This window comes from Stomoxys calcitrans, chromosome 2, assembly GCF_963082655.1.
Source record: "Stomoxys calcitrans chromosome 2, idStoCalc2.1, whole genome shotgun sequence".
Lineage (NCBI taxonomy): Eukaryota > Metazoa > Arthropoda > Insecta > Diptera > Muscidae > Stomoxys > Stomoxys calcitrans.
In genome coordinates this window covers 142,239,320-142,265,182 of record NC_081553.1, presented here as the reverse complement: position 1 = coordinate 142,265,182, position 25,863 = coordinate 142,239,320, and the positions used below count along the sequence as shown (strand labels likewise).

At 39.0% G+C, this 25,863-nt stretch overlaps 1 protein-coding gene across 3 annotated transcripts in view; it reads left to right on the top strand.

Annotated features, from left to right (window-relative positions):
- Positions 1-2,054: 2,054 nt before the first annotated feature.
- The window catches only part of LOC106093721 (calcyphosin-like protein), a 57,769-nt gene continuing 33,960 nt past the window's right edge, over positions 2,055-25,863 (top strand). The window contains exons 1-3 of one of the 3 annotated variants that reach the window (XM_013260854.2): positions 2,058-2,208; positions 2,270-2,374; positions 24,240-24,326. In XM_013260854.2, the coding sequence (XP_013116308.1) occupies positions 2,357-2,374; positions 24,240-24,326 (105 nt within the window). In that variant the 5' untranslated portion in view covers positions 2,058-2,208; positions 2,270-2,356. Of the gene's footprint in view, positions 2,209-2,269; positions 2,375-24,239; positions 24,327-25,863 lie in introns of all 3 variants that reach the window. The other 2 variants (XM_013260851.2, XM_013260855.2) reach the window with 2 other exon arrangements.

Here is a 25,863-nt window from a genome sequence, read left to right as displayed (position 1 = left end):
ATACGGTATTAATTTTTCTTTCGGTGCACTTGTTAGAGAACTTTTTACTTAGCTGGATCCCTTACAAATGTTGCCAGCATTTGTGAGTGGATAACCACCGAAAAAAATTTTGTTGATGTTCACGCCGGAAATATTTGCCAAAAACGCGAATAAAATAATACCTGCCGGTATTGGCTTTGTAAAGTCCTTTTTTATACCCTCCACCATAGGATGGGGGGTATACTAATTTCGTCATTCTGTTTGTAACTACTCGAAATTTTCGTCTGAGACCCCATAAAGTATATATATTCTTGATCGTCGCGACATTTTATGTCGATCTAGCCATGTCCGTCCGTCTGTCAGTCGAAAGCAGATATGATATCCAATAACTGTGCCAAGTATGGTTCAAATCGGTTCATAATCTGGTATAGCTGTCATATAAACCGATCTTAGATCTTGACTTCTTGAGCCTCTAGAGGTCACAATTCTTATCCGATTTTATTCAAATTGTGATCGTAGTGTTTTGGTATCATTTCCAACAACTACGCTAAGTATGGTTTAAATGTTTTGATATAGCTGCCATATAAACCGATTTTGGATCTTGACTTCTTGAGCCAATTGAGCGCACAATTCTCATCCGATTTGGCTGAAATTTTGCATGAGGTGTTTTGTTATGACTTCCAATAACTGTGCTAAGTATGGCATAAATCGATATAAAACCTGATATAGCTGCCATATTAACCGATCTGGGATCTTGACTTCTTGTACCTCTAGAGGACAATTCTCATCCGATTTGGCTGAAATTTTGAAATTTTGTACAACGGCATCTCTTATGACCTTCAAACTACGTGTCTTATATGGTCTGAATCGATCAATAGCTTAATACAGCTCCCATATAAACCTATCTCCCGATTTTGTTTCTTGAGCCCCTACAAGGCGCAATTCTTATCCGAATGAACTGAAATATTACACAGTGACTTCTGCAATGTTCATCATTCATTTATGGTCCGAATGGGACTACAACTTGATATAGCTCCAATAGCATAACAGTTCTTATTTAATATTCTATGTTTGTCTTAAAAGAGATACCGCGCATAGAACTCGACAAATGCGATCAATGGTGGAGGGTATACAAGATTCTGGCCGGCCGAACATGGCACGCCCTTACTTGTTATTTGTATTTTGTAGGCCTGGTATTTCGTTTAAATCAGAAAAAATAGCATTCCATGGGCTATTGAGATTGGAGAGTGGACCTATGAATCTTTGCTGGTGTTGATAAAATTTTCTCAAATATGTTAACTAATATACCTTAAATGCTCCTGAGAAGTTAACTCGTCAAATCGATTTCTTACACCATGTACTCTTAACTTAACCTGCCAATGGACTAAACAATTTGCACGCAATGAAAAATCAGATCGAATTATTATTTTTAAGACTGTAGCGTCTCATTTTAATGTATCCACCAACACAGGTTTAAATCATTTCCAAGTTTTTACCTTTCGCGTCGATTCATAGTTTTGTATATGTTGCTTTATAAAAATGCTATGTATGAGAATAAAATGAATGAACCAGTTACCGGATCCATTAATGCCACAAAAAGACAGAGAGGGAGAGAAATAATAATACATACCCACTGGGAAGTGGAACTTATCTAAAACATAATATTTTCTTCGCTGAAGTTGTAACAAATATCGAATATTTAAAAAAAATATAAATGAATAAAGATAATTAAATGAACTTTACTCATCAATATTTGTTTGGCTAACATAAAAGATAAAGAGATAAATTGTTCTTTCTTTACAAGTTTTTTTCGCTTTATGCATGAATATAAATAGCTACGACTCGTTTTTTGTGAATACTACAAATTTCCATTATTATTTACACTATTACTGTGTTGCCCTAGTGGCTGGTGGCATTTGACCAGTTTAGGAACAACAGATCGTGTGCGTGAGCCAAACGACAGAGAGCTCCATATTGGCTTTGCCGGGTAAAGTAACATCGTTTCGCCTCAAGTAAAACATTTCCAAGTTCATTGTTGTTGATGTTGTTTTTATTACTTTGCACCGAGATCGTGCGACTAATTGTGGTTGGAGTCAGCTTTGCTTGCCATTGAAATTTCAGTTTTTATCGCAAAGCCGACTAGGTAACATCACAAACGGAAGAGCCCCAACCGCCGGCACTAATTCGACTTGAGCTGAGCCATATTTGTTGTCGTTTTCCAAGAAAGAAGTGAGTTTCTTAAAAGAGTTCATAAAAATTTGTGAAAGTTTTAGATTTTAAAATTCTAAAGTTTTAACTGCTGCTTCATTTATTCCCCCTTTTGTTTTTGAACGTTTACTGCCAATCGAAAAAAGTTGTTACTAAAAACGCAAAAAGAATGACTGACTATCTATTCGTAAGTTGTATTTTTTGATTATTTTTTTTGTGTTGTGCACCAAATCATCATTAGTCAGAATAATATGTAGCCTACAAAGATTATTTGTTTTATCATAAAAAACCTTATTTTAATTGTTTAAATTTACATGTTTTTTTATTTGTTAATCATCCATTCATATTTTGTGTTTGTACCCTTATTTCCATCGTGTTTTACTAATTGTAGCACAAGTATTGTTTTTGCTTTTGTTCAAATGTGATTCATATCTGAGGTGAAAGTGGGGTGTGTGTGTGTGATTACTTTTGTGGTGTACCTCCGACTGTCATTGCGGATAAATTGTCTCGAGTCATGAATTTGAAAAATGGCCGCATTTTAGTTTTTTTATCCCCCAAAGAACTTTTGACAATTGACAAATGTGACTTTAGATACAGGTACATATTTGGCAATGGTAATTGTTAATATTGCAATTGGTTCACCAGAGACGAAAACAAAACAAAAATGGACATCCCACATCATCACCAATTTTTGTAAAATTATGACTCTGAATGGGTTTGTCACTTTGAATTACTTAAAACAGTACTGCCCACGAGAAAATAGTATCGTCTTGATCCATATTTTTATACCCACCACCATAAGATGGGGGGTATACTAATTTCGTCATTCTGATTGTAACTGCTCGAAATATTCGTCTGAGATCGTCGTGAAATTTTATGTCGATCTAGCCATGTCCGTCCGTCCGTCTGTCTGTCGAAAGCACGCTAACTTCCGAAGGAGTAAAGCTAGCCGCTTGAAATTTTGCACAAACACTTCTTATTAGTGTAGGTCGGTTGGTATTGTAAATGGGCCATATCGGTCCATGTTTTGATATAGCTGCCATATAAACCGAACTTGGGTCTTGACTTCTTGAGCCTCTAGAGTGCGCAATTCTTAACCGATCGGGATGAAATTTTGAACGACGTGTTTTGTTATGATATCCAACAACTGTGCCTAGTATGGTTCAAATCGGTTTATAACCTGATATAGCTGCCATATAAACTGACATTGGGTCTTGACTTCTTGAGCCTCTAGAATGCGCAATTCTTATCCGATTGGAATGAAATTTTGCACGACGTGTTTTGCTATAATATCCAATAACTGTGCCAAGTATGGTTCAAATCGGTCCATAACCTGATATAGCTGTCATAGAAACCGATCTGGGGTCTTGACTTCTTGAGCCTCTAGAGTGCGCCATTATTGTCCGATTGGAATGAAATTTTGCACGACGTGTTTTGCTATGATATCCAACAACTGTGCCAGGTATGGTTCAAATCGGTCCATAACCTTATATAGCTGTCATATAGACCGATCTTGGGTCTTGACTTCTTGAGCCTCTAGAGTGCGCAATTCTTATCCAATTTAAATGAATTTTGGCACGTAGTATTTTGTTATGATATCCAACAACTGTGCCAAATATGGTTCACATCGGTTCATAACCTGGTATAGCTGTCATATAAACAGATCTGGGGACTTGACTTCTTGAGCTTTTAGAGGGCGCAATTCCTATCCGATTTGGCTGAAATTTCGCAAGACGTTTTTTATTGTTACTTTCAACAACTATGTCAAATAAAGTACAAGTCGGTTCACAACCTGATTTAGCTGCCATATAAACCGATCTGGGATCTTGACTTCTTGAGCCTCTAGAGATCGCAATTTTTATCCGATTTGCCTGAAATTTTGTACGACGTATTCTCTCATGACCATTAACATCCGCGTTTATTATGGTCTGAATCGGTCTATAGCCCGATACAGCTCCCATATAAATCGATCTCTCTATTTTACTTCTTGAGCCCACAAAGAGCGCAATTCTTATTCGAATTGGCTGACATTTAATACAGATCTCCAACATAAATATAATATAATTGTGGTCCAAACCGGACCATATCTTAATATCGCTCTAATAGCAGAGCAAATCTTTTCTTATATCCTTTTTATACCTTCCACCATAAGATGGGGGGTATACTAATTTCGTCATTCTGTTTGTAACTACTCGAAATATTCGTCTGAGACCCCATAAAGTATATATATTCTTGATCGTCGTGACATTTTATGTCGATCTAGCCATGTCCGTCCGTCTGTCCGTCCGTCCGTCCGTCTGTCTGTCGAAAGCACGCTAACTTCTGAAGGAGTAAAGCTAGCCGCTTGAAATTTTGCACAAATATTCTTATTAGTGTAGGTCGGTTGGTATTGTAAATGGGCCATATCGGTCCATGTTTTGATATAGCTGCCATATAAACCGATCTTGGGTCTTGACTTCTTGAGTCTCTATTCGATTGGAATGAAAATTTGCACGACGTGTTTTCTTATGATATCCAACAACTGTGCCAAGTATGGTTCAAATCGGTCCATAACCTAATATAGCTGCCATATAAACCGATCTTGGGTCTTGACTTCTTGAGCCTCTAGCGTGCGCAATTCTTATCCGATTGGAATGAAATTTTGCACGACGTGTTTTGTTATTACATCCAACAACTGTGCAAGTATGGTTCAAATCGGTTTATAACCTGATATAGCTGCCATATAAACCGATCTTGGGTCTTGAATTCTTGAGCCTCTAGAGTACGCTATTTTTATCTGATTCGAATGAAATTTTGCACGACGTGTTTTGTTATTATATCCAACAACTGTGCGAAGTATGGTTCAAATCGGTTCATAATCTGATATAGCTGCCATATAAACCGATCTTGGGTCTTGACTTCTTGAGCCTCTAGAGGGCACAATTCTTATCCGATGTGAATGAATTTTTGCACGAAGTATTTCGTTATGATATCCAACAACTGTGCCAAGTATGGTTGAAATCGGTCCATAACCTGATATAGCTGTCATATAAACAGATCTGGGGATTTGACTTCTTGAGCTTCTAGAGGGCGCAATTCCTATCCGATTTGGCTGAAATTTTGCATGACGTATTTTATTTTTACTTTCAATAACTGCGTCAAATAAGGGTTAAATCGGTTCATAACCTGATATAGCTGCCATATAAACCGATCTGGGATCCTGATTTCTTGACCCCTAGAGGTCGCAATTATTATCCGATATGCCTGAAATTTTGTACGATGGATCCTCTCATGACCATCAACAAACGTGTTTATTATGGTCTGAATCAGTCTATAGCCCGATACAGATCCCATATAAATCGTTCTCTCTATTTTACTTCGTAAGCCCCAATGGGCGCAATTCTTATAAGAATTGGCTGAAATTTTACACAGGTCTCCAACATATAATTTAATTGTGGTCCGAACCGGACCATATCTTGATATCGTTTTAATAGCAGAGCAACTCTTTTCTTATATCCTTTTTTGCCTAAGAAGAGATGCCGGGAAAAGAACTCGACAAATGCGATCCATGGTGGAGGGTATATAAGATTCGGCCCGGCCGAACTTAGCACGCTTTTACTTGTTATAAAATCATTAGTTACGCTCGTTTTTCAAACTAAACTCTAAAATCGATATTAATGTATCTAAATTTAACGTAACTACGAATACATTAAATTTATTTATGTCGGCACCATAGAACGGTGGTGACCCCGATAGTATTTTAACCCTTTTGCACACGAGGCCTTTAACTTTATTTACTAAAAAACTAATTTTTCACCTGATTCCGCCTAAATTCGGAAAATATGTATATATACATGGACGTGTTTATCCGGAGTTTGCCACGACTAAACTAAATGCAAGTTTACACGTTTCAAGAACAGTTTCATCCAATTTCCATTCCAGCTTTAAAATTGGATGATTTATTAATGATTTATTAAGCAAACCCTTGCCTGGGAACCACACTCAACGAAATTTGTTATCTAAAACAGCTAAAATGTTTGCTAAAACAACAGATTTTGTTTGCTGAAAAAGGGAAATCAGACATTACAGCTGTTTCAGTGAACATAGTGTTGCTGTTTTAGCAAACATTTCGTACTAACAAAAACTGTTGTTTTAAACCCAAAAAGTATACTAAAATATTTAAAAAAAATCTGCTGAAGTGATAAAATTGTTTACTTGTTATTTAATGCTTTTATTTAGGTTTGCCTTTTACGGCCTGTCATGTGTTTTGATTGCTTTGGGCATTTTTTCTAAAGGGTGTCGAACATGACAGATTATATTGGAAGAGAAGATTTTAATTTGTGAATTATTACTGAAAGAAAATTACTTGATCAACAGGTCCTTGTACACATAGCCATTGGGACCATCGGTATGAAAGTGGCTAAAAGTCTCTCTTCAATTTCAATGCTCTGCTACTGTCCATACTGTCGTGAGCACTGGCTTTATTGCTCATTTTTGCTCATATCGTTATTATATTAAACAAGAGCGTGCTAAGTTCGGCCGGGCCGAATCATATATACCTTCCATTATGGATCGCATTTGTCGAGATCTTTGCTAGGTATATCTTTATAGGCAAACAAATGACTATGCATAAAAGTTGATATGCTATTGGAGCTATATCAAGTTGTGATCCGATTCGGACCATTAATGAATTGAATGCTGAATATTGTAGAAGTCAACATATAATATTTTAGTCTATTCGGATAAGAACTGCGCCTTGTAGGGGCTCAAGAAGTAAAATCAGGAGATAGGTTTATATGGGAGCTGTATCAAGCTATTGATCTATTCAGACTATATTAGACACGTATATTGAAGGTCATGAGAGAAGCTGTTGTACAAAATTTCAGTCAAATCGGATGAGAATTGCGCCCTCTAGAGGCTCAAGAAGTCAAAATCCCAGATCGGTTTACATGGCAGCTATATCAGGTTTTGTACCAATTTACTCCATACTTAGCACAGTTATTGGAAGTCATAACAAAACACCTCATGCAAAATTTCAGCCAAATCGGATGAGAATTGAGCGCTCTATTGGCTCAAGAAGTCAAGATCCAAGATCGGTTTATATGACAGCTATACCAGATTATGAACCAATTTGAATCGTGCTTAGCATAGTAGTTGGAAGTGATACCAAAACACTACGTGCAAAATTTTAATTAAATCGGGTGAGAACTGCGCCCTCTAGAGGCTCATGAAGTCAAGATCCAAAATCGGTTTATATGGCAGCTATTTCAAAACATGGACCGATTTGGCCCATTTTCGATGCCAACCGACCCACGCTAATAAAAAGTATTTGTGCAAAATTTCAAGCGGCTAGCTTAACTCCTTCGAAAGTTAGCGTGCTTTCGACAGACAGACGGACGGACATTTCTTGATCGACTTAAAATGTCGTGACGATCAGGAATATATATACTTTATGGGGTCTTAGACGCATATTTCGACGTGTTACAAACAGAATGACGAAATTAGTAAACCCCCATCCTATGGTGGAGGGTATAAAAAAACGTATGGGGTGTAGATAGCCACTGAGACACTTCTTCATTTGCCTACTGGTGAATATCTCATTCAAAAACATCCTTAAATTTGGCTGTGTTATTTTTTGTTTTGGTCCACCTATGTACAAATGTATGACGAAGTATTGTCCCTTCTTAATTTCTGCTTCTGCGAGGAAACTCATTTGTTTTGTTTTGCTGATATTTTGCCTTTATTCATTTCTCGTGTGTAGAAAAGTAAAAGGTGATTTTTTTGAGGTTAGGATTTTCATGCATTAGTATTTGACAGATCACGTGGGATTTCAGACATGGTGTCAAAGAGAAAGATGCTCAGTATGCTTTGACATTTCATCATGAATAGACTTACTAACGAGCAACGCTTGCAAATCATTGAATTTTATTACCTAAATCAGTGTTCGGTTCGAAATGTGTTCATTCACCATAACGTTGCGTCCAACAGCATCTTTGAAAAAATACGGTCCAATGATTCCACCAGCGTACAAACCACACCAAACAGTGCATTTTTCGGGATGCATGGGCAGTTCTTGAACGGCTTCTGGTTGCTTTTCACTCCAAATGCGGCAATTTTGCTTATTTACGTAGCCATTCAACCAGAAATGAGCCTCATCGCTGAACAAAATTTGTCAAAATTTGAACACATTTCGAACCGAACACTGATTTTGGTAATAAAATTCAATGATTTGCAAGCGTTGCTCGTTAGTAAGTCTATTCATGATGAAATGTCAAAGCATACTGAGCATCTTTCTCTTTGACACCATGTCTGAAATCCCACGTGATCTGTCAAATACTAATGCATGAAAATCCTAACCTCAAAAAAATCACCCTTTAGAACAAAAACAGTTCAAGGTCATCTAAAACAGAGAAATGCCGCATAAGTGCTTCATAAATATTTGATGCTCATGACGCATGTGCGCTGTGTATTGTTTCCAATAACGATGATCCTTTTTACTATGTCATAAAACGCATGTGCGCTGTCTGTGCTCAAAATTATTTTACAGTGTGTGCAATAAACAACAACAACAAAAGGTTATCCTATTGTGTGCAGAGTGGGTGTGTGACTACAAAATTTTGTTCTCATTTTCTTTCCAAAAATATGCTCATTATTTTGATTTCTTCTAACAAACCTATCATTAATTAAGCAGCAGCCATTTTCAGCAAACAACTGACTTTTCAGCAGTAAGCCTGAAATTGCAGAACTATGCTGTAATAGCAGCAAAATTAACTACTAACAATTGGCAAACAGTGTTTGCTATTTTCAGCAGACTTTTTTATATAAGAGAAGGCCATATCATCGTGGTAAAATCGTGGCGACGATAAGAAACTTTAAAGGAGTGGTAGAGGTTTCCGATCGGATACCTAAGACAACATTTGAGGTCCAGTTTGGTGCACTGCTGCCAGCGGCACAGTCGTAGATTGACGGAATTCTGGTATTGCCATTTGGTTCACCAAGTTCATGCTACACACATGGATTAAACATAGGGAACAGAGTGAGCCTAGGGCTCTATATTGAGAACTCAGGAACCTGAGATCGGCTTCCGATTGCCCAAACAAACATTCTGTAGGCGAAAATTCGGGTGAACACGGAATGTGTGAGTTGAGGTTATGTTAACGCGAGGACATCGAGTGTGACCATCTCTACGGACAGAAAACTGGACATTAGGGCAATAAAACCCAGGACGGCAAGGTCACGAACAGCCTTGGTGTGTAAACAGGAGATTAATGTTACATTTGAGGATGGCACGGTTCACATCGTTTGGGTACCAGGCCAGAGCGGAGTAAGGGGGAATGAAAAGGCAGACGAATAGGCAGTGAAGGCCAGAGGACTGCTGTCAATAAACGTGGTGGGTACACAATACCAATACTGCCAGGTGGGTACACAATACCAGACATGAACAAACTCCGAATACAAATTAGCGAGTTTTTTCCTCAGCAATTTAAATCGCCAATTTATATTTTCAAGATATTAAGAAAATTATAGGACATCGAAGTATTTATTTTATAAAGTAAAACAATAATATATATTTTTATTTAAATTTGGCCACTAAATTTAATATAGCAGGATATTTTTTTTCAAGGAAAGCTTCTAATTTTATCCAATTGTACATTGTACTTTGGCTATTGTTCTCCTTGTTCTCCCAAATCTTCATTTATGGTCCAGTTTTTAAAATTCTTGTTTGGCTGGATAGAGCTCGAAAATCCCTACCGCTCCAAATGCATTTGTGGTTCGATTTTAATGTATGATGTGGATTTGAGACAAAATTTACAACAACTTTGCGCATCTGATTATTCAGTTTAAAGTTATACAGCTAGTTTCGGACAGTAAACCGCAGTCAGCCAAAAGGATGCTGTTACTTGGAGGGCATCCCATGCCTAAAAGAACTAGGGCGAACAGTAGTAAGATGGATCCAAGAACCTTTGCTAATGTCGCTAAAGACAGTTTGGTGATGGCAGTTGTCGACATTGGAGAAGAACAGGACTGCATACCTACGAATAATTGGAGTGGGATAGTCAATGGACTTTTATCAGTATACTCCGATGTTTTTGCGGAATTTCCTACAGTTTGCGACGATGCAGGCTGGTATCGGGGCCGATACAGACTAATTGCCTTCGGGGTTCAACGCTCAATTGAAATGTATCGTTGTGCGCTAAAAAGATTGGTGAGCTCTGGCCAGGTGCCGCAATAGATTTGGTCAAGAAGGAATGTATTCCTTCTCGACCAATGGCGCATGCTTGGATACCAAGGATTCCCTCAGATCCTGAATCCATACTTGGAAGACTAAGGGAATGTAATCCCAATCTTTCAACCGCCGACTGGAAGAATGGTAGATTGGATGAGGCTAATTGTGACCGTAGACATGCAGTATTCGTTCTTAATTCCGGCTGTTTCACAGACCTCAACAAGTTTGAAGGGGTTGTATCCTACGGACTCAACCAGTTGAAACTGAAGGCCTATAGAATCGGTGGGGTTGGTGAATCAGGAGACGACTTTGTTGCTACTGAGGAACTATCGACCCCATCGCTAAGGTCTGGCGGATTGCAGGCATCGAAACGGGCCCCGACAAGCCCTTTGTGGGTGGGTCATCGGGAAAGCATGGAACTCAAAAAGTACTTCGACAGCAGCAGCTGTGAAGCACCTAAGGGGGAATCGTCCAAACCGCAAGTGTTCCGTGTTCAGTTGAAACTGAAGGCCTATAGAATCGGTGGGGTTGGTAAATCAGTAGACGACTTTGTTGCTTAGACAGCAGCAGCTGTGAAGCACCTAAGGGGGAATCGTCCAAACCGCAAGTTCCAGTGTTCTGAGGAAGAGTGGTTCCACTGCTTTCTCACCTGCCCATGGAGTATGAACTCCTGGCGGAATCAGAAGGCGAGGCTAACACAACAGTGATGAAAGTTTAGGATTCAGATAAATCTCCACCATTGTAAAGCCGCTTCGGTGGCACTAAAGGTCCTTCTGACGTGGTTCTTATCCAGTAACCATGGGTGTGTGTGTGCCCTTTCCAAAATGTTGGATTTGAAGTTAAATTTCCTGTCCAGCATAACACCCAGGTATTTTGGGCTATCTGTAAATGAAACATTCTCTCCTCTCAAGGAGACAGGTTCCATTTGTATCTCCTGCTGAAAAGGAGATACAAGTGTCTTGTACGGATGTATATCTAGATCACTTTCGGTAGCCCACTTTGCTGTTGCACGTAGAGCTTCCTGAAGTATATCTCTTAGAGTGCTGGGAAACTTTCCCCTAACCGCTATTGCACGTCATTAGCATACGCGACCACTTTCACGCCTTTTTCATCCAGAGGCAATAATATGTTGTTAATGGCTATATTCCAAAGTAGAGGAGACTGTACACCTCCTTCAAATGTTCCTCTGCTGACCCATCTTTTTAGATCCACAGTTCCCAAGCCTGCCGTAATGCATCTTTTAGTAAGAAAGTTATTAATAAACTTTCTTACGGTAGAGTTGATGACTAGAAACTCCAACTCCTTCATGATTGACGCCGGTTTTACATTATTGAAAGCACCTTCAATGTCAAGAAATTCTACCATTGTATATTCCTTGATAGCGAGAGAAGTCTCTATGTAGCCGACTAGGTCGTTAAGGGCTTTCTCAGTCGATTTGCCTTTATTATATAAATGCTGCTGCCGTGACTGGCGATATCCAGGGATCTTTGCAATAAGATATAGTTCAATCAACCTCTCAAGAGTCTTCACCATAAAGGATGACAGATTAATAGGGCGAAAATCTTTCGCCTTCGTGCGGTGGGGTTTTCCTGCTTTCGGAATGAAAATGTCCTTCGTGCCCCTCCATCCGACAAGTATATATGACATTCGGATACAAACAGAGTATATCTCCCTAAACCAAGGAACCTGCCTATCAGACACAGCTTGTAATTCAACCGGTGATACATCATCAGGGCCAGGCTTCTTAAAGGAGTTGAAACTTGTTATCGCCCAGGGGATTTTCGGCTCAGACACAATTTCCCTAATAGCCTCCGATACAGGGAAGAGCTTTCGCTCTGTTGAAGAGTCTTCTGCAGTCCTTCCTTAGACCAACAAGCTCTAGAGTCCACCATGGCTGTCGCTATTTGCCCCTTGGCTTGGCACTAAGACATGCTGACACAAGCGAGTCATTCAGGGCCTTACTGATCCGCTTGACCATTATGTCTAACTCCTCCGTAGTTTCCGCTTCCTTTTCTGGTCTAGGAGTGATAGACATGCAGAATTTGTGCCAAACCGCCTTTCTTCTGTTTAGACGGGTAACAAGTGCTGCAACATTTTCTCCAAGGCAGAAACTAATGTAACGATGTACCCTAAACCCATGCAAAAAATGATTTGCATCTAACAACATTTGTAGCCTACATAGCAAATCTTATATATAACAAGTAAAAGCGTGCTAAGTTCGGCCGGGCCGAATCTTATATACCCTCCACCATGGATCGCATTTGTCGAGTTCTTTTCCCGGCATCTCTTCTTAGGCAAAAAAAAGGATAGAAGAAAAGATTTGCTCTGCTATTAGAGCGATATCAAGATATGGTCCGGTTAGGACCACAACTAAATTATATGTTGGAGACCTATGTATAATGTCAGCCAATTCGAATAAGAATTGCGCCCTTTGGGGGCTCAAGAAGTAAAATAGAGAGATTGATTTATATGGGAGCTGTATCGGGCTATAGACCGATTCAGACCATAATAAACACGTATGTTGATTGTCATGAGAGAATCCGTCGTACAAAATTTCAGGCAAATCGGATAATAATTGCGACCTCTACAGGCTCAAGAAGTCAAGATCCCAGATCGGCTTATATGACAGCTATATCAGGTTATAAACCGATTTGAACCATACTTAGCACAGTTGTTGGATATCATAACGAAGCACGTCGTGCCAAAATTCATTCAAATCGGATAAGAATTGAGCCCTCTAGAGGCACAAGAAATCAAGACCCAAGATCGGTTTATATGACAGCTATATCAGGTTATAAACCGATTTGAACCATACTTGGCACAGTTGTTGGATATCATAACAAAACATGTCGTGCGAAATTTCATTCCAATGGGATAAGAATTGCGTACTCTAGAGGCTCAAGAAGTCAAGACCCAAGATCGGCTTATATGGGAGCTATATCAAAACATGGACTGTTTTGATATAGCTCCAAAGAGGTGTCGTACTGTCGCACTTCTCTCCAAAGAGGTGTCGCAAGGCGGCACGCCGTTCGGGCTCGGCTATAAAAAGGAGGACCCTTAGCATTGAGCTTAAACTTCAATCGGACTGCACTCATCGATGTGTGAGAAGTTTGCCCCTGTTCCTTAGTGGAATGTTCATGTGCAAAATTTGCTATTTTGAGGGCTCAAGAAATCAAATCGGGAGATCGGTTTATATTATATCATGTTCTTGACCGATTTGCACCTTACTGGAGACACTTATTGGAAGTCATAATAGAACATTATACGCAAAATTTCAGCTTAATCGGACAAAAATTGCGACTTGCAAGGGCTCAAGAAGTCAAATTGGGTGATCGGTTTATATGGGAGTTAAATCAGGCTATAGGCCGATTTGAACCATACTTAGCATAGGTGTTGTACGTTATAACAGAATAATTGCACATTTCTGCTGATGAAGATTTTGGCAGATCAGAAATCGCCTTGCAGAAAGCCAGTCAAATGCTTTTGGCAGAATCACACCTTTTGCCTTAATGTTGGAAGTTCTTTCTATGATATTCTTTGAATGGAAAGCATTGAATGAAATGGCCTAAAGCCGGACAATATCCTACATAGGAATCTTAATATTTGTTTTAAAGAGCACTCAAATTGGAAAAAGTATTTTAATGATTTTTTCTGCGTTTTGCATACAAAAGTGTTCATAAAAACCAAAAAAAAAAATTCCGCCTGAATTTTTTGCACGAAAAAACGCAACGTACCCATATCAGGCAAAGATGGTTTCCAAATGGCCTTTTTTTGTAAATTGGTTGTGGAACCTACAAATATTCTTTGAGGTAATAAATTGTTTCCATATTTTTAGGGGACGTATGAAGTAAAAACAAGTAAGAGCGTGCTAAGTTCGGCCGGGCCGAATCTTATATACCCTCCACCATTGATCGCATTTGTCGAGCTCTATGCGCGGTATCTCTTTTTTGACAAACATAGAATATTGAATAAGAACTGTTATGCTATTGGAGCTATATCAAGTTGTAGTCCGATTCGGACCATAAATGAATGCTGAACATTGTGGAAGTCATTGCGTAATATTTCAGTTCATTCGGATAAGAATTGCGCCTTGAAGGAGCTCAAGAATCAAAATCAAGAGATAAGTTTATACGGGAGCTGTATCATGCTATTGATAGATCCCGACCATATAAGATGTTGAAAGTCATGAGAGAAGCCGTTGTACAAAATTGAAAAATCTTGCAAAAATTTCAGCCAAATCTGTTGAGAATTGCGCTCTGTATTGGCTCACGAAGTCAAGATCCAAGATCGGTTTACATGACAGCTATACCAGATTATGAACCGATTTGATTCATACTAAAGTTGTTGGAAGTGATACCAAAACACTACGTGCAAAATTTCAGTTAAATCGGCCGAGAATTGCGCCTCATTCCAATCGGATACGTATTGCGCACTCTAGAGGCTCAAGAAGTCAAGACCCAAGATCGGTTTATATGGCTGCTATATCAGGTTATGGACCAATTTGAACCATACTTGGCATAGTTGTTGGATATTATAACAGAACACGTTGTGCAAAATTTTATCCCAATCGGATAAGAGTTGCGCACTCTAGAGGCTCAAGAAGTCAAGACCCAAGATCGGTTTATATGGCAGCTATATCAGGTTATGGTCCGCTTTGAATCATACATTCCACAGCTGTTGGATATTATAACAAAACACGTCGTGCAAAATTTCATCCCAATCGGATAAGAATTGCGCACTCAAGAGGCTCAAGAATTTAAGACCCAGGATCGGTTTATATGGCAGCTATATCAAAACATGGACCGATATGGCCCATTTACAATACCGACCGATCTTCACTAATAAGAAGTATTTGAGCAAAATTTCAAGCTGCTAGCTTTACTCCTTCGGAAGTTAGCGTGCTTTCGACAGACAGACGGACGGGCGGACATGGCTAGACCGACATAAAATATCGACATAAAATCAAGAGTATATATACTTTATGGGGTCTTAGACGAATATTTCGAGTAGTTTCAAACAGAATGACGAAATTAGTATACCCCCCATCCTATGGTGGAAGGTATAAAAATGAAAATCGAACCATAAATGCATTCGTAAATTGCACACTTCAGGTGTACTTGTATTGTACACTGCAGGTGTACCTTTTTGTTGGGATTTTTGAGTACTATCTAGCAAAAACAGAATTTTAAAAATCAGACCACAAATATTTGGCAGCCAGAAAAATGAACCTTTCGGTTCAATTCTGGCTTTCTTTTTATGGGTTTCATTTCTACATATATCTAATTCGGACTCATTGTAGCTCATTAAGCGTTATCCAGTACACATCATGGGAGTGTAGTTACATGGCTACGTGCGAAGTACTTCTGTGCATGTGAAATTTCGCGATTTAAAATTCTCAAGGTACAATAAGCCTATCTTTCATCATATTTTAATGGAATTTGAACCAAATTTTGAATTCTATTGGCTTCTCCTATAGATAGCTGAACCAAGTTAGATAATGTAAGATTAACTTTCAGTTATTGCCATCAAACAAATTCGACTGACGTTGGGTCAAATGGAATATAAACAGACCAGAATAGGATGTTTGAAGTCGAAACAAACAACCACTTGATATTTCATTTGACTAATGTAAAGCACCCTTATTAAAATACAATTAAACAAGTATTTTTCTTTACAGTATTCTTAGTTTGGGTATTATTGGTATTGTGAGCAAAGCTTTTATTTCTGAGTTAAACGTGGAAACATATTTTTGTTATATTTATTAAAATCTGCTTATATGTCTCACCACAAGTCAATAGCCTTATTATTGTATTTAGCGAAAAACATATTCACCACAAATAATATTTCCAATTTTAGTTGCTAATTATAATTTAAAGTGATTAATGCGAGTATATGCGAGATCTTGGCATACCTTTAAAGTTGTTTACATCGTACTTTTGGAAAATTGTGCGGTTTTAAATGTTTTTTGCTGGATAGTGCCCAAAAATCAATACTAAAAAGTCCGCATGAAGGTTACAAAAACGAATCTAATTTTGGTTATAATAGTTTTTTTTTTCTTGGAGATTTGGCCGGGTACAGCTTCGTATTTTCCGATTTACGAAGGCATTTATTGTTCCATTTGTTCGTAATTTGGATTGTTGACGACATATCAAACAGCTTTGTAGTATAGTGTCCGACTATTCAGTTAAAAGTTATACACCGAGAGAAAAATTCAAACCGTATGGTACCAACACTTTTCGGTGAAAAAGTATTTTTTTAGTTGATTAGTCTTTATTGGAAAAACTTGCTTATATACCTTAATTTTTTTTTCTTTTTTTGTTTTGTAAAGAGTCCCTGTTAATGCGTTTTAAGTGAAATTTTACTGGTATATGCCAATTTTAACGGATGATATATGTACATCAAACTAGTTATTTTAATACAAAACAAGTAAAAGCGTGCTAAGTTCGGCCGGGCCGAATCTTATATACCCTCCACCATGGATCGCATTTGTCGAGTTCTTTTCCCGGCATCTCTTCTTAGGCAAAAAAGGATATAAGAAAAGAGTTGCTCTGCTATTAAAACGATATCAAGATATGGTCCGGTTCGGACCACAATTAAGTTATATGTTGGAGACCTGTGTGAAATTTCAGCCAATTCGAATAAGAATTGCGCCCATTTGGGCTCACGAAGTAAAATAGAGAGAACGATTTATATGGGATCTGTATCGGGCTATAGACCGATTCGGAACATAATGAACACGTTTGTTGATGGTCATGAGAGGATCCGTCGTACAAAATTTCAGGCATATCGGATAATAATTGCGACCTCTAGGGGTCAAGAAGTCAAGATCCCAGATCGGTTTATATGGCAGCTATATCAGGTTATGAACCGATTTGAACCTTATTTGACACAGTTGTTGAAAGTAAAAATAAAATACGTCATGCAAAATTTCAGCCAAATCGGATAGGAGTTGCGCCCTCTAGAAGCTCAAGAAGTCAAATCCCCAGATCTGTTTATATGACAGCTATATCAGGTTATGGACCGATTTTAACCATACTTGGCACAGTTGTTGGATATCATAACGAAATACTTCGTTTCAAAATTACTTCATTCAAATCGGATAAGAATTGTGCCCTCTAGAGGCTCAAGAAGTCAAGACCCAAGATCGGTTTATATGGCAGCTATACCAGGTTATGAACCGATTTGAACCATACTTGACACAGTTGTTGAGTATCGAAACAAAACACGCCGTACGAAATTCCAGTCCAATCGGATAATAATTGCGCCCTCTAGAAACTCAAGAAGTCAAGACCCAAGATCGGTTTATATGGCAGCTATATCAGGTTACAAACCGATTTGAACCATACTTGGCACAGTTGTTAGATATAATAACAAAACACGTCGTGCAAAATTTCATTCTGATCGGATAAAAATTGCGCACGCTAGAGGCTCAAGAAGTCAAGACCCAAGATCGGTTTATATGGCAGCTATATCAAAACATGGACCGATATGGCCCATTTACAATACCAACCGACCTACACTAATAAGAAGTGTTTGTGCAAAATTTCAAGCGGCTAGCTTTACTCCTTCAGAAGTTAGCGTGCTTTCGACAGACAGACGGACGGACGGACAGGCGGACGGACATGGCTAGATCGACATAAAATGTCGCGACGATCAAGAATATATATACTTTATGGTCTCAGACGAATATTTCGAGTAGTTACAAATAGAATGACGAAATTAGTATACCCCCCATCTTATGGTGGAGGGTATAAAAATGGAAATAACAACCGAGTTCTCGAAACTCAAACCCCCTTTCATATATCCCTCACTTCTACAGCCAATTTACTAAAAATTGCGGTTAAGAAACCACATTTTTCTCAAATAAATATTTTTGTGAAAATATTTCGGCAATATATATATATATTTTTTTTTGTTTTTTAATGATACTTTTCTCGGCAAAAAATGCAGAAAAATATTATATATATCCCTATTTGTTTTTTTTTACAAATTGATCGCATGAATATTCAAAGTGGATTTATTATCATCTATGAACATTGATTATTCGAAATCTCTACCATCTTTTCTAGGTACAATACCTTTATATTCCACGCCAGTTCACGTTAATCAATTTGCTAGTTCTTACAACTTTGCACTATTTTTGGTGCCAAGATGTATGACTTTAGTCACCCAACATACAGTTTCTAGTTGTATCAATAGTGGGTAGCCAAACCGAGTGGATGTTTCACTTTTTGCATTCCTTCCGAACATTAAAAATCATCATCCAGAATCAACTACTTCTTTAATTTATTACTCTTCCAGTTTTTACGTTTTGAAAACCATTACTAACAAGTAAAAGCGTGCTAAGTTCGGCCGGAACGAATCTTATATACCCTCCACCATGGATCGCATTTGTCTAGTTCTTTTCCCGGCATCTCTTCTTAGGCAAAAAAGGATATAAAAAAGATTTGCTCTGCTATTAGAGCGATATGAAGATATGGTTCAGTGTGGACCACAATTAAATTAAATGTTGGAGACCTGTGTAAAATGTCAGCCAATTCGAATAAGAATTGCGACCTTTGGGGGCTCTGGAGGTCGCAGACCTCAACAAGTCTGAAGGGGTTGTATCCTACGGATTCAACAAGTTGAAACTGAAGGCCTATAGAAGCGGTGGGATTGGGAAATCAGGAGACGACTCACCAGTTGTTGCTGAATACTTGCCTGACCACATCGCTAAGGTCTAGCGGAATGTGGGAGACTGAAAATTCTCCTGCCACAATCGAGACAGGAGGTGAAGGCATCGAAACGGGACCCGAGAAGCTCTGTGTGGGGGTAGGTCATCCGGGAAGCACGGAACTCAGAAAGTACTTCGACAGCAACAGCTAGTGAATCATCTGAGGAGGAATTGTCAAAACCGCAAGTGTTCAGTGTTCTGAGGAAAAGTGGTTCCACAGCTTTCTCACCTGCCCATGTTTGCGTATTAAAGCTCATCATGACAAGATCTAACGATTCTTGTGAGGATGAACTCCTGGCGGAATCAGAAGACGAGGCTAACACAACAGTGGTGGAAGTACTGAATCCTGACTATGGTCGGGCTTCTACAGATAAATCTTCACGATTGTAAGGTCGCTTCGGCGGCCCTTCTGACGTGGTTCTTATCCAGAAACAATGGGTGTGTGGAGGAATGGTGCGTGGACTAAGAATTCCGGGATTTAAATTACCCAAGGGTACGGAAAATAGGAGACACAGAGCCTGAATTCTTGCAAGGAGTAGTCTAAATGTTTTTCTTCCTCCGTCTTTAAGCACTGAAGATTTAGTAGTAGCGAGCCTTGAAATAAACAAGTCTCATTACTATCTGGCTTCCCTATATATGGCACACGATTTAGAGATGCCGCCTTCAAACCTTAAGTCGCTGGTTGAAGCAGCTTCTTTAGGGAAGAAGAGGAAGTTAGTTCGGATGCCAACGAAAGGCGTGAGCTGCTTATCGAATATATTATAAGTTGCAATCTGGCGATTTGTAATAAAGGGGATAAACAAACCGTTGTTACCAGGAACATGCAGGAAATACTAGATATCACCTTTGTAACGGAAGATATAAGCGCAAGAATATGCGACTGAAATGTGTTGAATAACCACATCTTCTCTAATCATCGGTATATAAGTTTCAGCCTTGGAAAAAATACTGCAGAATTGGTCCCTCGGCTAAACAGAAAAACGCAAATTGGGATAAATTTCGGCGCAAATTCTGCACGTCTATCTCTTCTGAACCAGAAAAGGAAGTGGAAACTGAGGAGGATATAGACGTAATGTGTGTGTCAACATGTCCTAGTTCCAAGACAAGGGACAAACAGCGACCGCCATGGTGCCCCCAGGAGCTTGTTGATCTATGAAACTATTGGAGGAAACTCTTCAACAGAGCAAAAACCACATTGGGACATCTATAAGGCTGAGCTGAGAAGGGCTTAGAACAAATCCTGGGTGGAATTTTGAAGCTACGTGGAGGATACATCTGAGGCCTTTGGCTAAGGAAGATTCTGTCCTCGAGACCTATTATGGTGGGGTATTTTCAGAAGTCAGAGAATGTATAGACAGTATCAAGTGAGGAAACGCTAGAACTACTCGTTGATACACATTTCCCGGAAAATTCTCGAACGAACAACGTGGTGCATTCGTTGGAGGCTATTAGGCAAATTGTGTCTGAGCCGAAAATCCTTTGGGCGATAACAAATTTGGACTCCCATAAGTCGCCAGGCCCTGATGGTGTCTCACCGGTTGAATTACAAGACACATCTTGTAGACTGGTTACTTGGCTTAGGGAGATATACTCTGCTTGTATCCGAATGTCTTATATACCTGTGGGATAGAGGAACTCGAAGGTTATATTCATTCTGAAAGCAGGAAAACCTTGCGGCACGAAAGCGAAATATTTTTTCCTATTGGTCTGTCATCCTTTATGCTGAAGACCCTTGAGATGCTGCTAAAAACATATTTTAGGGAAAAGATCCCTGGATATCGCCTGTCGCGGCAGCAGCATGCATATAGTAAAGGCAAATCCCCTGAAACATCCCTTCACGACCTAGTCGTCTACATAGAGGGTTCTCTCGCTGTCAAGGAATATACAATGGTAGCATTTCTTGATATTGAAGGTGTTTTCAATAATGAAAACCCGATGTAAATCATGAAGGAGTTGGAGTTTCTAGACATCAACTCTACCGTATGAAAGTTTATTAATAACTTACTTACTAAGAGATGCATTACGGCATGCTTGGGATCTGTGGATCTAAAAAGATGGGTCAGCAGAGGAATTCCTCAAGGAGGTGTATGGTTTCCTCTACTTTGGAATATAGCCATTACCAAAATATTATTTTCTCTGAAAGAAAAGGGTGTAAAAGTGTTCGCGTATGCTGATGACGTGGCAACAGCGGTTAGTGGAAAGTTTTCCAGCACTCTAAGAGATATACTTCAGGAAGCTCTACGTGCAACAGCACGTAGTGGTGGTCTGGTCCGAAAGTGGTCTGGGTATAAATCCGTGGAAGGCAGGAGTTGTTCTTTTCAGCAAGAGAAAAGTTGCCTACAGTGGAACCTCTCTCCTTGGGAGGAAAGAATGTTTCATTTACAAAAAGCGTAAAATACCTGGGTGTTTTGCTGGACAGGAAATTGAACTTCAAATCCAACATTTTAGAAAGGACGAAAAGGGCAACGCTTGCCCTTTACACCTGTAAGAGAGCCATTGGCAAAAGGTGGGGGTTTAGACCGCGTGTCATGAATTGAGTATATACTGCAGTTGTCAGACCTATAATGCCATATGGGGTTGTGTTCTGGTGGACGGGCTTCAAAAATACACGTACTGCATCACAGCCGCACTGAGGACGACACCATCTGATTCACTGAATTTAATGCTACATCTTATGCCTCTGGACATTGTGAATAGACAAATTGCTGCAACCACTACCGTGAGGTTTCCCTTTGGTCATGTGACGGCTACGGACACTGTGTTGTCCTTGATACAATGTCCGATGTTCCATGCAGTGTGGATTACACCCTACCTGAACCGCTTTTTTAAAAAAGTACTGTACCACTATTCCCGATAGAACCGATTGGAACTACGATATTCCTGGTTGCAAACTAAACGACCATGTGGGCTTTGGTGTGTTCTCTTAAGATCTAGAACTGGTCATATCCAAAACGTTACCGGTAGTGTTTATCAAGCAGGGATCCTTGCAATTAAGGAAGTGGTGGAATGGCTTGGATATAATTTCATAACGGCGATTGGCATAAATATCTTCTCAGATAGCCAGAAAGCCATTAAATCCCTAGAGAGCGTATATCTGAACACTAAAACCATCCACGAGTGTCGCAGAGAGATGGCTGTTCTCGTTGCCGGGCCACAGAGATATCCCAGGGAACTCCAAAGCGGATGAGCTTCCGAGACTAGGAACTACCTTACACATTCCAGGGAAACTGGAATTTGTGGGTATGCCTTCATCGACATGCAAGCTTAGTTTTCAGGACCAAGCCCGAAGGACAATGAATGGTAGACTGTCACAAAGAGGGGGCTCTGAGCATTCCAAAACTATGTGGCCTAGTCTAGATTTGAAGAGGTATACCGATTTGCTGTCATTGGCTAGAACAGACGTCTCAGTCATTGTGTCCGTCATGACAGGTCACTGTCTAATCGGAAAACATGCTGACAGATTGAAGGTTGCCAGTAACGACTTTTGCAGAAGTTGTGAGGACATCGAAGAAGAAGCGACCCTATAACACCTTCTCTGTGTGTGTCCCGCACTAGCAGTCAGAAGGAGATCCACTTTAGGTTCTCATATCTTCGAGAACCTGTCTGATTAAGCGGATGTGAACTTTCGCAAGTTATATGGCTTTCTAAAGCGATCTGGACGGTTCAACGGTAGAACTAGAAGTTATCTTCCTTCTTCTGTTCCTGTGGTATCACAATGGAATAAAACGTCTAAGTGTGTCTGATGGCAGACTGCCACTTAAACCTAACATAACCTAAGATATATCAATAAGAAGTATCAGTACATAGTTGCACCCGAATAGCTTCATACCTTCTAACGCTATTATTGTTTAAATAATCTTAAGTAGCCATATGTGGAGTTTGGTCTATACCGCATACAATATCCATTACGTCCGACGGGTCCAAGAGAACTCTATATAATTAAAATTTTTTTAATTGGGCAAAATGCGCATTTTTAATTTTAAGTAGATGTATCGTTCATATCGCATATATGTACATACATATATACCAGAGAACAAATAAACAAGTTGTATTTTAGCTCCGATCTCCCTTGCAATTTTGTCTTTTGCGCTCCTCAGTAATAACATTTTTCCGAGTGTAAAGAAAATTAAATTAATTCAAAATTCTAACACACGTCGAAATAGGCATACATAATATGTACAACGACTTTCTAAATCGGCTATTTTATTTGGAGCCAAATTAATTAAATAAAGCTATAATAAACTTGATGAATTAGGTCACCTCTCAATGTAGACACATATTTGAGATGAATAATACATGTTCATTTGAAAGCAACGGAAACGCTGAAACAAATTTCTTTGTTCAGCATATAAAAGTATGTATGTGACATGTATGTATGTATAAACACTCAGTAATATGTATGCATGAAAACGAATCTTTGTTTAATCATATATCCTTGCGCAAGTAAATATGACATTTTTCAAATAGTGTTGCCAGAACGATTTATTTATTACATTATATTTTCCTTTGAGTTTTAATAAGGCATGCTGTAAGAATTATAAGGAAGATGGGAATTGTTTGAATGTTAATGCAACACCGATTTCATTTATTTTTAAATATCCCTGCAGTCTACTTTTACAAGTCTTAATAGAATCTCATAAAGGGATTCTTATCTATCTTTATAATACACACTTTGTTTACGGCAGCCATAAAATGTTATTAATATTCACTTAACCCAAACAGATATACAGAAATCCATTAAACTAAATATTTCTAATCACTAAATTATATTTTCGATGTTACACTTGCTATAAAATCGTGATCTAGGTAACGAAGGCTTCTATTCGAATGAATTTTGAACAGAAGCCTTTGAGCAGTTTTCGTTTAGTATGTATGGCACATGTAAAACCTAACTTATTTTAATTAAAGTACTTGGCAACCCTTTCCAAGCGACGAAAACGGAAACTCACACCACCGCAACCAGCACTTCCACCATCACCTTGTCGACGGCTTTGAATTGACTATGGCAAAGACAATACTTACTTACACATATACAAACCATCATACCTTCACATTCACGGTTACAGCACAGCCATCCTCAAACAATACTCTCAGACGCCCCTATTGACTAATTCTATGTCATTTCTTTGATAGAGTAAGGGATGGGCTCCCAAGCTTTCATTGATTCTAATGTTTTTACTAATGTCATGCCGTCAATCGTTACAAGCTAAATCAATAAACGTAAGTATAAATATGTATGTACTCCACACATCATGCTAAGTAGACCCATGAATTGAACGATTGTGTTAAATCGTACACCGGATATATGTACGTACATATGGGTGAGACCACAGTACGCCAACCTAGTGACTTGCTACAAATATCCAATTAATTTTTTGACATTCATTGTATTCAAAAATAGTTAAACCAATTGCCTAAGGTTGAAATATAAACTGCTGGTCACAGATTTCCAAGTTATGATGATTAAATTAAAGTACTATAAAGAGTAATTTGTGCTATATTAAAAGCATACACGGATTTGTCAAATAGCTATAAATAAGTAAAAAGGCGTTAAGTTCAGCCGGGCCGAACTTTGGATACCCACCACCTCGGGTATATATGTGAACCACCTTTCGTCAAAATCCAGTGAAAAATGCATACCTTATGCCCCATAGCAGCTATATAGACATATCATCCGATTTAGACCAAATGCTTATAAGTACAAGTCATTTTTCAACCGAGAGTTCGGTCTATATGGCAGATATATCCCCAAATCTGGACCGATCTGAGGCAAACTGAAGACAAATATCGAAGGGCCCAACACAACTCACTGTCCAAATTTCGGCGACATCGGACAAAAAATGCGCTTTTTATGGGCCCAAAACCTTAAATCGAGAGATCGGTCTGTATGGCAGCTATATCCAAATCTGAACCGATCAGGGCCAAATAGAAGAAGGATGTCAAAGGGCCTAACACAACTCACTGTACCAAATTTCAGCAAAATCGGATAATAAATGTGGCTTTTATGGGCCCAAGACTCTAAATCGGAGGATCGGTATATATGGCAGCTATATCCAAATCTAAACCGATCTGAACCAAATTGGCGAAGGATGTCGAAGGGCTCAACGTAATTCGCTGTCTAAAATTTCAGCAAAATCGGATAATAAATGTGGCTTTTATGGGCCTTAGACCCTAAATCGGAGGATCGGTATATATGGCAGCTATATCCAAATCTGGACCGATCTAGGCCAAATTGACGAAGAATGTCGAAGGACTCACCACAACTCACTGTCCCAAATTTCAGCAAAATCGGATAATAAATGTGGCTTTTATGGTCCTTAGACCCTAAATCAGAGAATCGATATATATAGCAGCTATATCCATATCTGGACCGATCGGGGCCAAATTGACGAAGGATGTCGAAGGGCCGACCGCAACTCACTGTCCAAAATTTCAGCAAAATCGGATAATAAATGTGGCATTTATGGTCCTAAGACCCTAAATCGGAAGATTGGTCTATATGGCAGCTATATCCAAATTTGGACCGATCTCGGCCAAATTAATGAAGGATGTCGAAGGGCTCACCGCAACTCACTGTCCTAAATTTGAGCTAAATCGGATAATAAATGTGGCTTTTATGGGCCTAAGACCATAAATCGGAGGATCGGTCTATATGGCAGCTATATCCAAATCTAGACCGATCTGAGCCAAATTAACGAAAAATGTCGAACGGCCTAACATAACTCACTGTCTCAAATTTTAGCAAAATCGGATAATT